Source organism: Leiobunum rupestre, chromosome 9, assembly GCF_980474605.1.
Source record: "Leiobunum rupestre chromosome 9, qqLeiRupe1.1.hap1, whole genome shotgun sequence".
Lineage (NCBI taxonomy): Eukaryota > Metazoa > Arthropoda > Arachnida > Opiliones > Sclerosomatidae > Leiobunum > Leiobunum rupestre.
The window spans coordinates 21281404-21298741 of NC_143392.1; the positions used below are offsets into that span (position 1 = coordinate 21281404).

Below are 17338 nucleotides of genomic sequence, written 5' to 3' on the forward strand. Positions count from 1 at the left end.
AGCAAAACTTCTAGATAAGATAAAGAAGGTACATTCCTATAAAGTTGGCCTTCGAGCGGTCGACATTATATCTCATTATATAATCAACTGAAACTATATTAAAGGGAATATAACCTGCAAAGTCATCTTTATGGAAGACCCCTTCAATATTTCAAATTTCCCTGCACAGTGGCGCCAAACATTTCTAATGCCAAAGGCAAGAGCGACCAAAGCTGCAAGCGTTGGTGTTCCACACCAAATACCTGAGGTTCTATTCCCTTTAAAGGGAATAGAACCTCCAACGCGTTCTTTATGGAAGACCCCCATCAATTTCCTTTATTCCCTTCACAATCAGCGTTTATCAGCGCCGCAGGTGTGATAAGCCGTGGGAGGCAGCGGACAATATTGGAACCCTCGGAGGGCGACAGAAATACCAGAGGTTATATTCCCTTTAAGCACTATAAAAAATGTTTTGGGTGCAAATATTAAATTACAGACGTTTGACAAGAACTATACAACCCAAATTAATAAGTCCAGGGCCCCCGGAGGTCCTATAATTCTTATAAAATCCTATATTTTCAAAAAAAGCCCTATAACATTCTATATTTTTAGCAAAACCCCCAAGGTGATTTTCACTGGTTTTGTTTAAATTCGGGGGAAAAGTAGACCTTTATGTCGACATACGTCACGCCGATATTACTCTGGTATGGCAATTTTGCTCAAATTAAGTCTTCCTTGACCCACAAGTTTCAAAGAGGCTTTTAAAATTTTTACGTAATTGTTAAGTACCTAAAATTGCGAGTTTACTTTTAATAAACTCACTCTTACAAGGAGACTACCCGAGGTGTTACACACCGATTTTGTTCAAACTCGGGGGATTGGTAGACCTTCATGTAAATTGAAAAATCCTAAAGGGATTTTATTCAATGGGCAACCGTTTTGCCATGGCAACGAAAAATGTTTTTGACAACATAAAATGGAAATTTTCCCATTGAAAATAACATGGGATTTTGACCGATTCCAAGGGTCCCCTGTGAAACATTTTGCAAAATTGAAAAAAAAAATTAAAATACCTAAATTATAAAACAAATTATAAAAATTGACGAAAAAAATCAAAATTGATCTCATTTTGATCAATTTTTTAATTTTTGTTTCACAGGGAAATTGGTCAAAATCCCATGTTATTTTCAATGGGAAAATTTCAATTTTATGTTGTCAAAAAAAATTTTAGTTGCCATGGCAAACCCGTTGCCCATTGAATAAAATCCCTTTAGGATTTTTCAAGTTACATGAAGATCTACCTATCCCCCGAGTTTGAACAAAATCGGAGTGTAACACGTCGGGTAGTCTCCTTGTTAGTAATTAAAGTTAATATAAATATTTTTTTCCTCAGTAAATCTTCACCGAGTAATAGTCTCCGTTTCGCGTCTCATTGACCCAATCAGTCCCAAAAGGAACAAAACCTTGTTCAAAAACTTTGCGGAGCATCTGATAAAATTCTCAGATAACTCTCTCCTCTCACTACTTGCTTCCAGCAAAATTGTAATTATAAATCGATGGTTATAAAAAACAATTACCTCTTTTCCTCTCAACCCGGCGTCGCTAGATTTTCTCTGGCGTTGAAGTAATTTTCCGTCTCATTTGGCTTCAGGAATTCGACAATCTAGCCCTCAGGATAAAATAAATGTGATCTTCGATTACCAGCCGCGAAATCCTTCTCTCACCTTTCACGTATGTTTCTTGATTCTATGATAGCGAAAATGTAAATAAAAGATTGTACTATTCGTTGTTATTTGAAGTATGTGTTTTGAAAATTAAATAGAGCAAGGTTGGCTCGATATCTGAATTAAAAAAAACAGAGGCAAATTAGTTGAAATAAAAATGACTAAAATTATGTCATGGTTTCAATTGCATAATTGCTAAACATTAACTGAACTTTTAATGGTCGCCTCTCAATGCTTTAGTTAACAATGATAAATTATCCAATTTATAAATATCCAGAGGGTTTAGTTCGGATTAGAATGCCACTGATAATTATTTTAATTATTATAATTTTTAACGCTTGTTAAGTATTTTTTATGGTAATGGACCTAATTTTTAGTAATTTACCTAAATTATAACTACACTGGTAATATGACGTAAAAATATTTCATTTACTTAATAATGAAATCTTAAATTATAAAATTTTTAAATATCCAGAGGGTTTAGTTCGAACTAGAGCTCGGCGAAACAGATAAATTAACCGGCAAAATTTCGATTAATCATAAAAATTTCGGTTAACTGATTATTTATGGATATTATTCGCGTTTATAAAACGATTTAATATGCAAAAAAATAATTTTTTATTCGGATAATTTTCGGTTATGGATAAAAACCAATAAAACAGATATTTCTTATCCAAGCCCCCGAGCTCTAGTTCAAACTAGAACGCCAATGATAATTATTTTAATTATATATTATCATGTTTTAACGTTCGTTAGTTATTTTATATGATAATAAACCTAATTAATATAAGTTAGAACTAATCTAAGATAATTATACCAAATATTTCAAAATAGACAGAAACAAATTTAAATTAAATGAGCTAGACGTTAATTGATAAAATCATGTAGTCCCAAAAACGATTGGCCATTATGACATATCCCTGGCCGTATTAACACGTTTATATGCGGACAAGGCCATTCCAAAAGTTACCAGGTTTCATCTCTCCGTTATTTGGATTCTAGTCCCCCCCCCCCCCTGGCCCCAACGGGAGGGGGGGAGTTCATTTTAGTCCTATCAAACGCCGACGACCGTGTGACGTAACAGAGGCCTTCGCTAGGAATATTCTAAACGGGGGAAGTAGAGGGGGGGTATTTTAAGGCCAGGGGCGGACAGGGTCTATCGTTGGGCCTGATTCTCCAATCTTTTCTTAACCAAGTTCCTCGAACTTCTTAAAACCGCCCGGGAAACGGTTCAACTTCCGAGTCCCTTTTATTTGCAAGCTAAATGAAATAAATTTGAATGCTAGAAATGCGTCCTCATAAATCAAAAGACAACCATTTAGTCAATGATACGCAAAGTTTTTAGTCGAATCAGTTTCAACACGTGGTTTCTACTCGATTTCGCTTTGTAATACCGGTGAAAGTATGTCTTCGCCGAGCCCGACCGAACAGAAACGCGACTTGAAGACGGAACTGTCTTCGGAGGGTGATATTAAAACTAGCGCGGTGCTAAATTCGGAGGCCACGACCCCGACGACGACCGGCGCGCTACAAGTCACCGGAAGCAAAGATAAACTGGCGAATAACTCGGCTGTATCCAGCGAGGCGCCTCAAATTTCATCAAGAAACCAGGATGAAAATCCAGAGAGGGAAACGTGGGATAAGAAAATTGAATTTTTGTTGGCAGTCATCGGCTTCGCTGTCGATTTGGGAAATGTTTGGAGATTCCCGTTTATCTGTTATCGAAATGGAGGCGGTGAGTTTTCTCAAACACTTTTTTCATCCGACGATTTTACTTTTCAAATAAGTGTATTTTCGTTTCGGTCCAAATTTTGCGTACATTCGAACGGTGCCAACGAAATAGACCTTTTGATTATACCTTTTCTGTTCACGGATTTATCGACGAGTATAATCCTGAGAGGGTAGCTTCTATCTGAACACCTGTTGGTTCATTTTTAGATTACTAAAATACCAACTAAAAAACTGTGTGAAAAAGAATTGTCTTTATAATTACCATTAATATATTTTATATTTAAAGTGTAAAGGAAAATAAATGTATTTTAACATCAATATTCCATTTCGATTACATCGTCCCGTTACGTATGGCGAGAACACAAAAAATAGGCACCATTTTATCTGTATAATTCAAATTTTCTCACAAATTTATCTTTAAGTTCAAATAAAAGCTAATTTTATCTTTTAGCTCAATAAAGGCTAATTTTATCTTTTAGTTCAAATTTAGGCTAATTTTATCTTTTAGTTCAAATTTAGGCTAATTTTATCTTTTAGTTCAGAATTAGGTACAATTTTATATTTTAGTTCAAATTTAGGCTAATTTTACCTTTTAGTTCAGAATTGGGTACAATTTTATATTTTAGTTCAAATTTAGGCACAATTTTATCTTTTAGTTAAAATTTAGGCTAATTTTTATCTTTTAGTTGAAATTTAGGCTAATTTTTGTTTGTTAGTTCAAATCTAGGCACAATTTTATCTGTTGGTTAAAAGTTAGACACAATTTTATCTGCTAATTAAAATTTAGGCAAATTTTATCTGTCATTTAAAATTTAGGCACAATTTTATCTGTTAATTAAAATTAGGCACAATATTATCGGTTAGCTCAAATTTAGGCACAATCTGTTTGTTAAAAAATAAAGACACAATTTTATATTTTAGTTCAAATTTAGGGAAATTTCATCTTTTAATTTAAATTAAAGGAAATTTTATCTGTTAATTTAAATTAAGGGAAATTTCACCTGTTAATTATAATTTTATTTCTGTTAGTTAAAATTTTATCTCGTTAGTTAAATTTTACCTCGTTAGTTACAATTTTATCTCGTTAGTTAAATATAGACAAAATTTTATTTGTATACTTAAATAATTTATGAAATTTTAATAAATAAATTTTAATAAATTGTGTATCTGTATAGAGAAAATTCGATCAAAAGTTTCCCTATATAGACAAAATTTATCTATTTAATCAAAAGTTTAGAAAAATCTTATCTGCTTGCCAAATGTATTCAATATTTTATCTGTATCGTAATAGACAAAAATCAATTTTGACGCAACACTTTTTGAAAACATTTCACCCTTCAGTGAAGTTCTGAACGTAAAAACCACTGAAATTAGTCGTTTTCGTCTTCTCCCCTCGCGGCAATGTCTATTTTTCTATTAAGCCTTTGCAGCTTTTTTAAAATATTATGCAAAAAGGAAAAAAAACTATGAATCCGAGATAGCGTCGAAGAATAATCATTGCCAGAAGAAATGACAGTTTAAAGAAAAGTGGGCCTTTAAATTTGCCTATCTGCGGCAGTTACTTGTATATTTATCTGGTTTAGAGAATCTGGAAAAATTTAAGATTTAATGCGCTGGATATGAGATTGAATTTCTTCGCGCACCGTCAACTTTTAGATCCGAGCATCGTGACAGAAGGGCTGACACTCTACAATCGTTCACTCTATAAGAATCCAGGGCCCGTCGATGGAACATTTTTACCGGTACCGCGGGACCCACCACGATCGAAATTTCCTTTTTTTTACAATATACGTTTTTCAAAACCACCCAGATATATATCTCGGAATCGGATAAATTTGGAAAAAATTGTTTCGCTGCTGAGCTTTAAGTTTAAAATGTTAAAATACGATATTTTGGGACTATCTTAATTTTATCAAGTAATAAATTTATCAATAGAAAACACATTGAGTTGGGAATATTAATCTAGAGATCCAATCAAATCTGCTCCCCGCGAAACAAGTTTTTGAAAATTACGAATGTGCCGTCTCCTCTAAAATGACGAGAAAACGTTATCATATGACTCGTGGCGCCATCCATTATTTTTGAAAAAAAAACCTTTTTGCCGGAAAACGCGTCTTATTTGAACGAACCATTGAGAGATAGACGGCGCCACGGGTAGAATGATAAAGTTTTCTCGTCATTTGGGAGCAGATGGCGGTATTCTTGTTTTTTAAAAACTTGTTTCGCGAAATACTGAAATCCGACGTTTTGATTGGACCTCTAGATTAATATTCCCAACTCAATGAGAAAACATTCGTTTTCATACAGATTATAATTATGATTAATTATTAATATGTTAAAGCACTGGCTAAGAAAGCCTTCTTTGGATGAAAGCCTTAAAAAAAACGCGAATAAGTAAAAATAAATTAAGTAAACTTAATATTGATATTATTTTTAAAGGGAATATAACCTCAAGTATTTCCGTTGCCCCCCCCCCCCCACAAAGGATTTGAACCAAAAATGGTTGAGATCCTAAGGTAAGAACGAGCTGTTAAATCCTACTTTCAAAATGGGAAACTACGATTGTTGTAATACAGTTAGTTCACAATTTTCATTGAAACCAACGTTTTGCAGTACAATATAAAAACTTTTATTATTATATACAAAATATACAAAAAGTCTCACGTCCTTGATTTTAATGAATCGGTGAAACTCATATATAGATCAAAAATCGAAGAAAACTTGAACATAGTGGAATCATACAATATCGCCCTAAATAAAAACATTATGCTAAACAGAGGTTTAGGCCCCCGCCCGGACATTTTGAAAATTTGGAATTCTATACTGTACTAACAAAATTAATATAATTCGTATAACCCTCCAAAAATTTTTATCTTAAAAATTGTGTAATTCCACGACTCATATTTACCCTGGATTTCCTCGATGATACGCGGACCAAAGTTGGAACTTCAGATTTGCTTTAGCGTTTGATAACGGCGGCGTACTCGCATAGTGCCGAAACATGTAACGTGTGACTTTTTGTATATTTCGTATATAATAATAAAAGTTTTTATAGTGTACTGCAAAACGTTGGTTTCAATGAAAATTGTGAATGTTTATACACTAGTCTGGAGTCTCAAGATAACATACAGTTAGTTATTTGATTGTTAAACTATCATCTGGACGTAATTAAGCTAGGCTACTAGCCTGGCTAGGTCACAACCTTACGCCCATGTCATCTAGCGACTTATAATGCCTTTTAAACAGGTGGCCGGGTTACAACGCGTAGAAGGGTGGTAGCCAGACTTTCATGCCACGCGAGCCAACAGCTCCTTACACTCTCTATTACCGTTGACCTCTACAAGTTTTTATGGAAAGGGGGAACTGAAGAACTCGAGGGAAAACCCCTTCAACCAGTGGGGAGAGAGCTTGCAAACTCTACGCGGGAGTAGTTGTTCCAAGTTTTCACCCAGTGATACAAGCTGCATGGGATCGAAAGAATTATAATTTTAAACTTACCTATACCAGGGGGCTTATTCTATCTTTTTCGTAAATTCCAGACTCGTAAAATATAACGAGTTTCTTTTAACGAGCGCTTAACGAATTTTCGTTAAAAACGTATTCTATCTCGCGTTTCGTTAAGCTCTCATTAAATTTTTCTCGTTATTTCCGAATTCGTTTTGGTAACGAGTGATGACGTAATTCCGATTGATAAGCCAATGAAATATAGTGCTACAAAGGTGCCTTTTTTCACATTATTTGAAATTTATCACCACGTGTGTTTATTTGTTTCATAGCCCAATAGGAACCTGATAGCAACCCACAGCGTAAAAGCGTAATTCAATCAATATCTAGTTCGGTAATAATAATAAATTAATAAATTCTTTAAAATATTAAACATGTTTTCGTATCAGGGGCGTAATAACCATTAGGCCAAGTAGGCACGTGCCTAGGGTGCTATTTTTTCTAGGGGGCGCCAAAACTGTGATAAAGCCCCACGGTTGAAATACGTGGGTTGCCCCTACTTAGCTGACCAACCCGTTAGACAATGACCAGGGGCGGAAAATTATTCTGTGCCTAAAGGGTTAATCCGCCCCTGTTTCGTATACTTTGCTTAAATCTCTATTTCCAATTTCATTGTTATTTTCATTTTAAAATAATTGCCTTAAAAACTCCATCTTAAAGACACCACGTACGTACCGCCATTATATTCTATATTTTCACACAAAAAGGATGTAAAATTGAAATAAACCTAGTGAACTTCAACCTTTAAAAAACCACCAAATACTTTCGTCCAACGGGAGCACAGCCGTAACCGTTTACGAGCCAAAATAGCTCTCGTTATCTTTAACGAATAAGCCTAACGGATTTTCGTTACCGTTAAGAGACAGAATTGCTAAAATTCAGTTTTCGATAATTTTAACGATTTTCGTAAAATTTAACGAGTAACGAGCCATTTTTAACGATAACGAAAGAGATAGAATAAGGCCCCAGCCTACCTTGGACGAATAAACTACTGGACCCGGGGCCTTATTCTATCTCTTTCGTTATCGTTAAAAATGGCTCGTTACTCGTTAAATTTTACGAAAATCGTTAAGTTTATCGAAAACTGATTTTTAGCAATTCTATCTCTTAACGGTAACGAAAATCCGTTAGGCTTATTCGTTAAAGATAACGAGAGCTATTTTGGCTCGTAAACGGTTACGGCTGTGCTCCCATTGGACGAAAGTATTTGGTGGTTTTTTAAAGGTTGAAGTTCACTAGGTTTATTTAAATTTTACATCATTTTTGTATAAATGATGAATAAATATAGAATATAATGGCGGTACTTGGTGTCTTTAGGATGGAGTTTTTAAGGCAATTATTTGAAAATGAAAATAACAATGAAATTGGAAATAGAGATTTAAGGAGACAAAGGGTTATAAGAGATGCTAATAAAAGTAATAATGCATGGGACGTAAGTGAATATACGTTCAAAAAGCAGTTCAGACTTCCAAGAATTTTGGTTTTAGAACTTTGCCAAACTTTGGAAAATCGTCTTTCAGTTGTAGTTGTCAATGATTTCGTAGTCTGTGTTTCCTAATGTAGTAACTATTGGACTTTGGTTGACCTAAAAGGTGCCAAGATTTTACTTAATATGAGTATTAATTAACATTTTTAAAGGACTTACAGGTTTTGGTATTCCTAACTCCTTACTAGGTTGATCATTACTATAGGAATTGATCTCTTTCGCTAATGCATATTGTTGAATTGGAAAATTAGCGCGTGGCAAAGGTACATCTGAGTTTCCTTCAACAACTATTGGTACTATAATTTGAAGCAATCTCTCCACCAGTTCCACCAATGCTGATTTTTATTCTCGCTGCTTTTGCTTTAGTAGATGATCTCCATGTCTATAGTACAAATTTATTAACAATCAAACAAATTTTTTTAAACTTACAAGGAGACATCCCGAAGTGTAATCCACCGATTTTGTTCGAACTAGGTGGGTTGGTGGACGTTCATAACTCATGAACAATCCTATAGGGAATTTATTCAATGGGCAACCGTTTTGCCATGGCAACGAAAAATGTTTTTGACAATACAAAATATTAAATTTTTCCCATTGAAAATAACATGGGATTTTGACCTCAAATTGATCAATTTTGATGTTTTTATTGTCAATTTTTAATTATTTTTTCTTTTTTTGGCATTTTCGAAATTTTTAAATTTGTTTAAATTTTTCACAGGGGGGGGGGGGGGGGGGGGGCTAGGAATCGGTCAGAATCCCATGTTATTTTCAATAGGAAAATTTCCATTTTTTGTTGTCAAAAACATTTTTGATTGCCATGGTAAAACGGTTGCCCATTGAATAAATTCCCTTTAGGCTTTTTCATCATACATGAACGCCTACCAATCCCCCGAGTTTGAACAAAATCGGTGGGTTACACTTCGGGATGTCTCCTTGTTAGTACCATCAATTCATGATGAAAATACCTTTTTCCATTTATCAACATCTTTAATTGGACCAGTTCCATCGTTATTCAAGCTCATAGAGAGTTCTTCCCACATTTTATTCGATTTCATTTTAGTAAAAGAGTCACTAAATTTACCATTTAAAAATTCAGGATGATTCTCGTGACTTCGCCATAATGTAATTAAAATATTTGAGAACTTTAAAAAAATGGGCTATGAAACAAATGAACACACGTGGTGATAAATTTCAAATAATGCGAAAAAAGGCACCTTTGTAACACCATATTTCATTGGCTCATCAATCGGAACTACGTCATAACTCGTAACCAAAACGAATTCGGAAAAATTTAACGAGAGCTTAACGGAACGCGATATAGAATACGTTTTTAACGAAAATTCGTTAAAGCCGGGAGTAGTGGCTCACTCCTGTAATCCCAGGCGTCCGGGAGGCAGAGTTTGTGTGAGGACGACCACTAATCCCCCAACGGGTGGTTGTCATACTTCCGCCACGGGTGTCCCAACCCTATCCCCAAGTATCCCCCCGTTGGCGTGGCCGTAACACATATCTCGCACCTGATTAATCAAATGGACGAGCGGACTGTATTGTCCCACCCGTCACAATAATAAAAAAAATAAAAATTCGTTAAGCGCTCGTTAAAAGAAACTCGTTATATTTTACGAGTCTCGATTTTACGAAAAAGATAGAATACGCATGGACAGTTAGTTAAGAGGACAGGTTTTCGATACCCTTCCACCGTGCATTTTATTTCTCCCCGCGTATCAATCAGCTCGAGAGACTCTGACGGAGTCTTGCAAGGTCGTTTGTACCACGTTATCTTAAAATTTCAAAATGGCAATCTAATGCGGTTGATATTGTTACGTAATTTTTTGCGCTTTATATTTTGGTAATTTTTAATTTTGGTTTTTTAATTCAATAAAAACTATCAACTGATATTTAGTATATCACATTTAATCTATAAAAACGTGAAAAAATACCTTTTGGCGTAAAAATGTACTTCGTGTTTATCTTTTTTCGAACAGTATCGGCCACTCTTAGCGATACTTGTTTTTTTCAAATAACCTTGGCCGACTCCCTTAGTGTGATTGGTTTACTGGGGCTAAAAACCAGGCTTTTTACCGATCCTCTAAAATCTACTATCCATGGAATAAGCCCCCTGATCTAGATTACTCACTTGGTCCTTTTAGAGCAGCGCCACTTGTAGCGCCATGGTGTCCGATATTGGAAAGATTTCCACACAAATATTGAAGAACATAAAATTGATTAATATACACTGAAACCTCAAAGGGTGTATGAACTTCCGTATTTCTGGTTTATGAACTTCCATATTTCTGGTTTAAGAACTTCCATATTTCTGGTTTATGAACGAATTCCTAATTTTTGCCACCAGGCTTAACGGAAGCTAAGGAGCTCGCGTTAGCAGACGATTTTTCGATTTAGTTCGTACTCCCTTTTAATATAGCATTTAGGGATGCTTTCTCGGGATTTTCAGGTAGTCAACTACAATAGAAGAAATCACTTTAGAATATACGGGATTTACGATAGCATTTCTGTGGGCGCCGTCATAAGATGTCGGCACGCCTTTTTCATTGGCTGACATTCCTTGTCGGTGCATCGAAGCCGGTAGCTTCCACAGCACTAGCCTCCAAAAAGGGGGCGGTTACCTCGTAAATCGCGTATACTTTAATTATATTCTATTGAATTTCAATTAACACTCCACCAATAGCTTGGAAGCTTTTCTTAAACAATGTCCGGGGTCCCTGCTACTTTAGTCAGATTCTTAAGATTTCACCGTTTATTACACCCGAGGGGTAAGACAGTCTCATATAATCTGTACACCGAGTTCGTGCATTTAGCACTGTTAAAGGTACGGCAGTGTACACCGAGTTCGCAGAGTGTCTTACCCCTCGATTACACCAAAGATAATATAGAACTCCGTATTCTTTATTCATGGGTGAAATAAATTAATGATTCATTAGGGAGTGGCCAATACTATTGGAATAGGAACTTTTCGATGGCACTGAATTTCGTTAGCAAGTTCGAAAACTCTTTGTCCTATCCCCCTATCGGGGAAAATAGGCATAACAGCTTCTGTAGGACCTGCCACGTTTAAAAACAGTAGACGCTAATTTCATTTTTTGAACATGGCCGCTCCTTGAGTGAGATACGGGCCGCGTTCAGTGACGCTCAACGGAGGGGAAATTGTGAATAACCGTTGATCTCCGTTTGCAATCGTGACGTCAAATCCGGAAGTGAAAAAAGTCGTACAGTAGCGAATGCGCATTCAACGGTCCAACCGTTTGCTGTTACTGAACGCGGCCACGCATTTCCGATAAAATGAGCTCCATCTTTCGCTGAATTGTCCTATCAAGCTATCACGGCCAACTTTGATGACGCGCTGTCACGCGAACATCGCGTTATCAAAGTTGACCGTGGTCTTGTCTATAGTTGGTTACCATATTAACTATGGAGCAAATTTTTTCGAGGTTTCGACAGGAAGTGGCTAAAATGGGTTTTACCCCGAGCTCTTCGGTTTCCCCTTCCATAACAACTTGTAGAGGTTAACGGTAATAGTGAGTGTAGGGAGCTGTTGTCTCGCGTGGCATGAAGGACTTGCCACCACCCTCCTACGCACCACCTGTTTACAGGCATTAAAAGTCGCTCGATAACTTGGGTCTAAGGTGGTGCCTTGGCCCTTGGGTATTAGCCTAGCTGAGTATTATTATTAAATGCTATTTACTACGCGCGAGGCAGTTATTTCAAACTTAGGGAACAAAGTTTATATTATCTCTGATTACACTCTTATAAGTAACTTTCCCAAACTAATACACAGTTAAAATCGGGTTTATAAATAAGCATAAATAATAAGTATAGTTAGCTGCTTCAAGTTTGCATAGTTACATTTATCATTTATAAAACCCATATGAATATTGATTTAGCGTTACGTTACAAGATATCAAAATTAACAAAATTGTGGCGCCATCTAGCAAGACTGGTTTATTTAAGAATCGACCTCTAATGGCATTAATCATGTTAAAGGATTTTTTCCGTGTCAAATGTGTATTGATTGCTGGTTTTACTAGGGCAAAAAATTCCGCGAGAGCTAATCAATTTATATTCCCCCTTTAAAAATTCCAGGACATCGTTACTACGCTCTTGTTGGTGGTCATTTTCTAATACATAGTTAAAATTAAGTTTTCACATAAGTATAAATAATAAGTATAGTTAGCGGTTTGGTGGTGAAAACTGCTTCAAGTTTGCATAGTTACATTTATCATTTATAAAACCCATATGAATATTTATCTAGCGTTACGTTACAAGATATCAAAATTACCATACTAAAGTAAAAAACCTTCTTTTCACATACTAAATTCGATTAAAATCTTCACAAGGGGGAAACAATTTCTAGCCCCCTTCATTTTAATTCATTCCAAATTAGAGTATTCCGCAAGTTTTTTTTTAAGGGACCGTGGATCCAGGGCACCCAGTTTTTTTGGCGTTCTACTGCGGGTTGGGGTCTTAACCTGTATAACAATCAGGAGACACGCGTTGTATCGGAATGGACAGATTAATGAGAAGAATTAGAATCGGGGAACTTTGAAAAATCGGTCAAACGTGTGATTCGATTTAATCCTTCATTTTATTCATCCCCCAAAAGGTCTCTACTACTTTTTTTTAATTCATTTTTCTTTGTTCTTCCAGGGGCGTTTTTGATCCCGTACTTGATCATGTTGATCTTCGGAGGTCTGCCTCTTTTCTACCTAGAATTAGCCCTTGGTCAGTACTACCGAAACGGATGCCTGACACTCTGGTCCAAGATATGCCCTATCATGAAAGGTAATATACAGAACTTAATTACGTTACTACAGTAATATACAGACCTTAATTACGTTACTACAGTAATATACAGTCCTTAATTACGTTACTACAGTAATATACAGACCTTAATTACATTACTACAGTAATATACAGACCTTAATTACGTTACTACAGTAATATACAGTCCTTAATTACGTTACTACAGTAATATACAGACCTTAATTACGTTACTACAGTAATATACAGACCTTAATTACGTTACTACATTAATATACAGACCTTAATTACGTTACTACAGTAATATACAGACCTTAATTACGTTACTACAGTAATATACAGACCTTAATTACGTTACTACAGTAATAAACAGACCTTAATTACGTTACTACAGTAATATAAGACCTTAATTACGTTACTACAGTAATATAAGACCTTAATTACGTTACTACAGTAATATACAGACCTTAATTACGTTACTACAGTAATATACAGTCCTTAATTACGTTACTACAGTAATATACAGACCTTAATTACATTACTACAGTAATATACAGACCTTAATTACGTTACTACAGTAATATACAGTCCTTAATTACGTTACTACAGTAATATACAGACCTTAATTACGTTACTACAGTAATATACAGACCTTAATTACGTTACTACATTAATATACAGACCTTAATTACGTTACTACAGTAATATACAGTCCTTAATTACGTTACTACAGTAATATACAGACCTTAATTACATTACTACAGTAATATACAGACCTTAATTACGTTACTACAGTAATATACAGTCCTTAATTACGTTACTACAGTAATATACAGACCTTAATTACGTTACTACAGTAATATACAGACCTTAATTACGTTACTACATTAATATACAGACCTTAATTACGTTACTACAGTAATATACAGACCTTAATTACGTTACTACAGTAATATACAGACCTTAATTACGTTACTACAGTAATAAACAGACCTTAATTACGTTACTACAGTAATATAAGACCTTAATTACGTTACTACAGTAATATAAGACCTTAATTACGTTACTACAGTAATATACAGACCTTAAGTACGTTACTACAGTAATATACAGACCTTAATTACGTTACTACAGTAATATACAGACCTTAAACACGTTACTACAGTAATATACAGACCTTAATTACGTTACTACAGTAATATACAGACCTTAATTACGTTACTACAGTAATATACAGACCTTAATTACGTTACTACAGTAATATACAGAACTTAATTTCGTTACTACAGTAATATACAGACCTTAATTACGTTACTACAGTAATATACAGAACTTAATTACGTTACTACAGTAATATACAGACCTTAATTACGTTACTACAGTAATATACATAACTTAATTACGTTACTACAGTAATATACAGACCTTAATTACGTTACTAAAGTAATATACAGAACTTAATTACGTTACTACAGTAATATACAGACCTTAATTACGTTACTACAGTAATATACAGAACTTAATTACTTTACTACAGTAATATACAGACCTTAATTACCTTACTTAAGTAATATACAGACCTTAATTACCTTACTTAAGTAATATACAGACCTTAATTACTTTACTACAGTAATATACAGACCTTAATTACTTTACTACAGTAATATACAGACCTTAATTACCTTACTACAGTAATATACAGACCTTAATTACCTTACTACAGTAATATACAGACCTTAATTACTTTACTACAGTAATATACAGACCTTAATTAGGTTACTACATTTCGGGCCCCTAGCATGAAAGGTATTATGCAGACCTTATTTAGGTTACTAGGTTCCAGGCCCATAGCATGAAAGGTATTATGCAGACCTTATTTAGGTTACTAGGTTCCAGGCCCCTAGCATGAAAGGTATTATGCAGACCTTATTTAGGTTACTAGGTTCCAGGCCCCTAGCATGAAAGGTATTATGCAGACCTTATTTAGGCACGATAACATGTTCTACTACCTAAGCTGATATCATTAGGAAATTATCAATGTTTCTCAATTATTCAACGCCATCTAGGATCCGTCATAAGAACGTTTTATTTTATCTTTTGAGGAAGTGTTTAATTAGTTAAGGAAAACTTCGATTTGACTATAATAATAACCAAATTTTCCTGTTTAATTTAACTAATCATAAATAGCAAAATAGTTAATCGATCCAAAATTATCTTTATAAATAAAATTGAAATCGTATCTTCGAAAGATGGCGTTACTGTATCAATTTAAATGGAGATTGTTATTCTGGCTTTACTTTCTATTTAGATTCTCAGTAACCTAAATACTTTTTTGGTAAAAATGAGAATATTACAATAATTATTACACTGTACACCTAAATTTATAGTAGTCCAATTTGGACTTTTACAGGGTGAAAGGTAAGTATTACCTAAGATGTAAAGTTGCTAGTTACATTAATCATCATTAAAATTGAAACTGTAAGACCACGCGTCTACGGGCTATCTTTACATTATAGTCCCATTTCTGGCTCTCTGGGTGGTCCCCAAATCGAGGGGGTTGCCACGACAACGCGTACCGATCTAATTTACCCAAATATCCGGCGACGACAGTCTTCCGCTGACAACGTAGCAGACGATAGTACCACTTCAGCGACAAGGACGCGCACTGTACCCTACCCTCCAACTTCCGTAAAACTATCTTTACACGAGCTCGCGAAAAGTTTCGTCTCAAAATTCTGAGCTAATAGAGTGAAAGATGTTTCTTTGATTTGCACGCAGGGATAGGATATTCCATCTGTTTCATCGACTTATACATGGCCATGTATTACAACACCATCATCGCTTGGGCGGTGTACTATCTGTGCGCCTCCTTCACGACGGAGCTGCCCTGGACCACTTGCAACAATACATGGAACACCGAGAACTGCATGACCCTCAAACAACGCCGGGGCAACGGTAGCCATAACGCCACCAGCCCCGCTCAGGAATTTTTCGAGTCAGTATCATTTCACCTTGCATACACGCGGAAATCTGGCGTCAACTAGTCGCCTGCCTCTAGATCAGGGATCCGAGCAACCCTATATTGCATATATTTTCCTATATTTTTAAAATGTTCCTTTCAAATACTATAATTCCATTTGCATACTATATTTTCTTATAATTCTAAAATGCTTCTATAAAATACTCTAATTCTATTTGCACACTATATTTTCTTATAATTCTAAAATGCTCCTATAAAATGCTCTAATCCCATTTGCATACTATATTTTCTTATAATTCTAAAATGATCTAATTCCATTTGCATATTATATTTTCTTATAATTCTAAAATGCTACTATAAAATGCTCTAATTCCATTTGAATACTACATTTTCTTATAATTCTAAAATGCTCCTATAAAATGATCTAATTCCATTTGCATACTATATTTTCTTATAATTCTAAAATGTTCCTATAAATTAACTAATTCCATTTGCATACTATATTTTCTTATAATTCTAAAATGTTCCTATAAATTAACTAATTCCATTTGCATACTATATTTTCTTATAATTCTAAAATGTTCCTATAAAATCCTATAATATAATTTATTAATTCTTATAATTCTAAAATGTTCCTATAATATGCTCTAGTTCCATTTGCATACTATATTTTCTTATAATTCTAAAATGTTCCTATAATATGCTCTAATTCCATTTGCATACTATATTTTCTTATTATTCTAAAATGTCCCTATAATATGCTCTAATTCCATTTGCATACTATATTTTCTTATAATTCTAAACTGATCTAATTCCATTTGCATATTATATTTTCTTATAATTCTAAAATGCTTCTATAAAATGCTCTAATTCCATTTGAATATTACATTTTCTTATAATTCTAAAATGCTCATATAAAATGATCTAATTCCATTTGCATACTATATTTTCTTATAATTCTAAACTGATCTAATTCCATTTGCATATTATATTTTCTTATAATTCTAAAATGCTACTATAAAATTATCTAATTCCATTTGCATATTATATTTTCTTATAATTCTAAAATGTCCCTATAATATGCTCTAATTCCATTTACATACTATATTTTCTTATAATTCTAAAATGTCCCTATAATATGCTCTAATTCCATTT

At 34.4% G+C, this 17338-nt stretch overlaps 1 protein-coding gene across 1 annotated transcript in view; it reads left to right on the forward strand.

Moving 5' to 3' along the window:
- Positions 1-3053: 3053 nt before the first annotated feature.
- The window catches only part of SerT (Serotonin transporter), a 43382-nt gene continuing 29097 nt past the window's right edge, over positions 3054-17338 (forward strand). Inside the window, exons 1-3 of the mRNA XM_090159457.1 lie at positions 3054-3438; positions 13090-13224; positions 15982-16198. Of these exons, the coding sequence (XP_090015583.1) occupies positions 3108-3438; positions 13090-13224; positions 15982-16198 (683 nt within the window). The 5' untranslated portion in view covers positions 3054-3107. The remainder of the gene's footprint in view (positions 3439-13089; positions 13225-15981; positions 16199-17338) is intronic.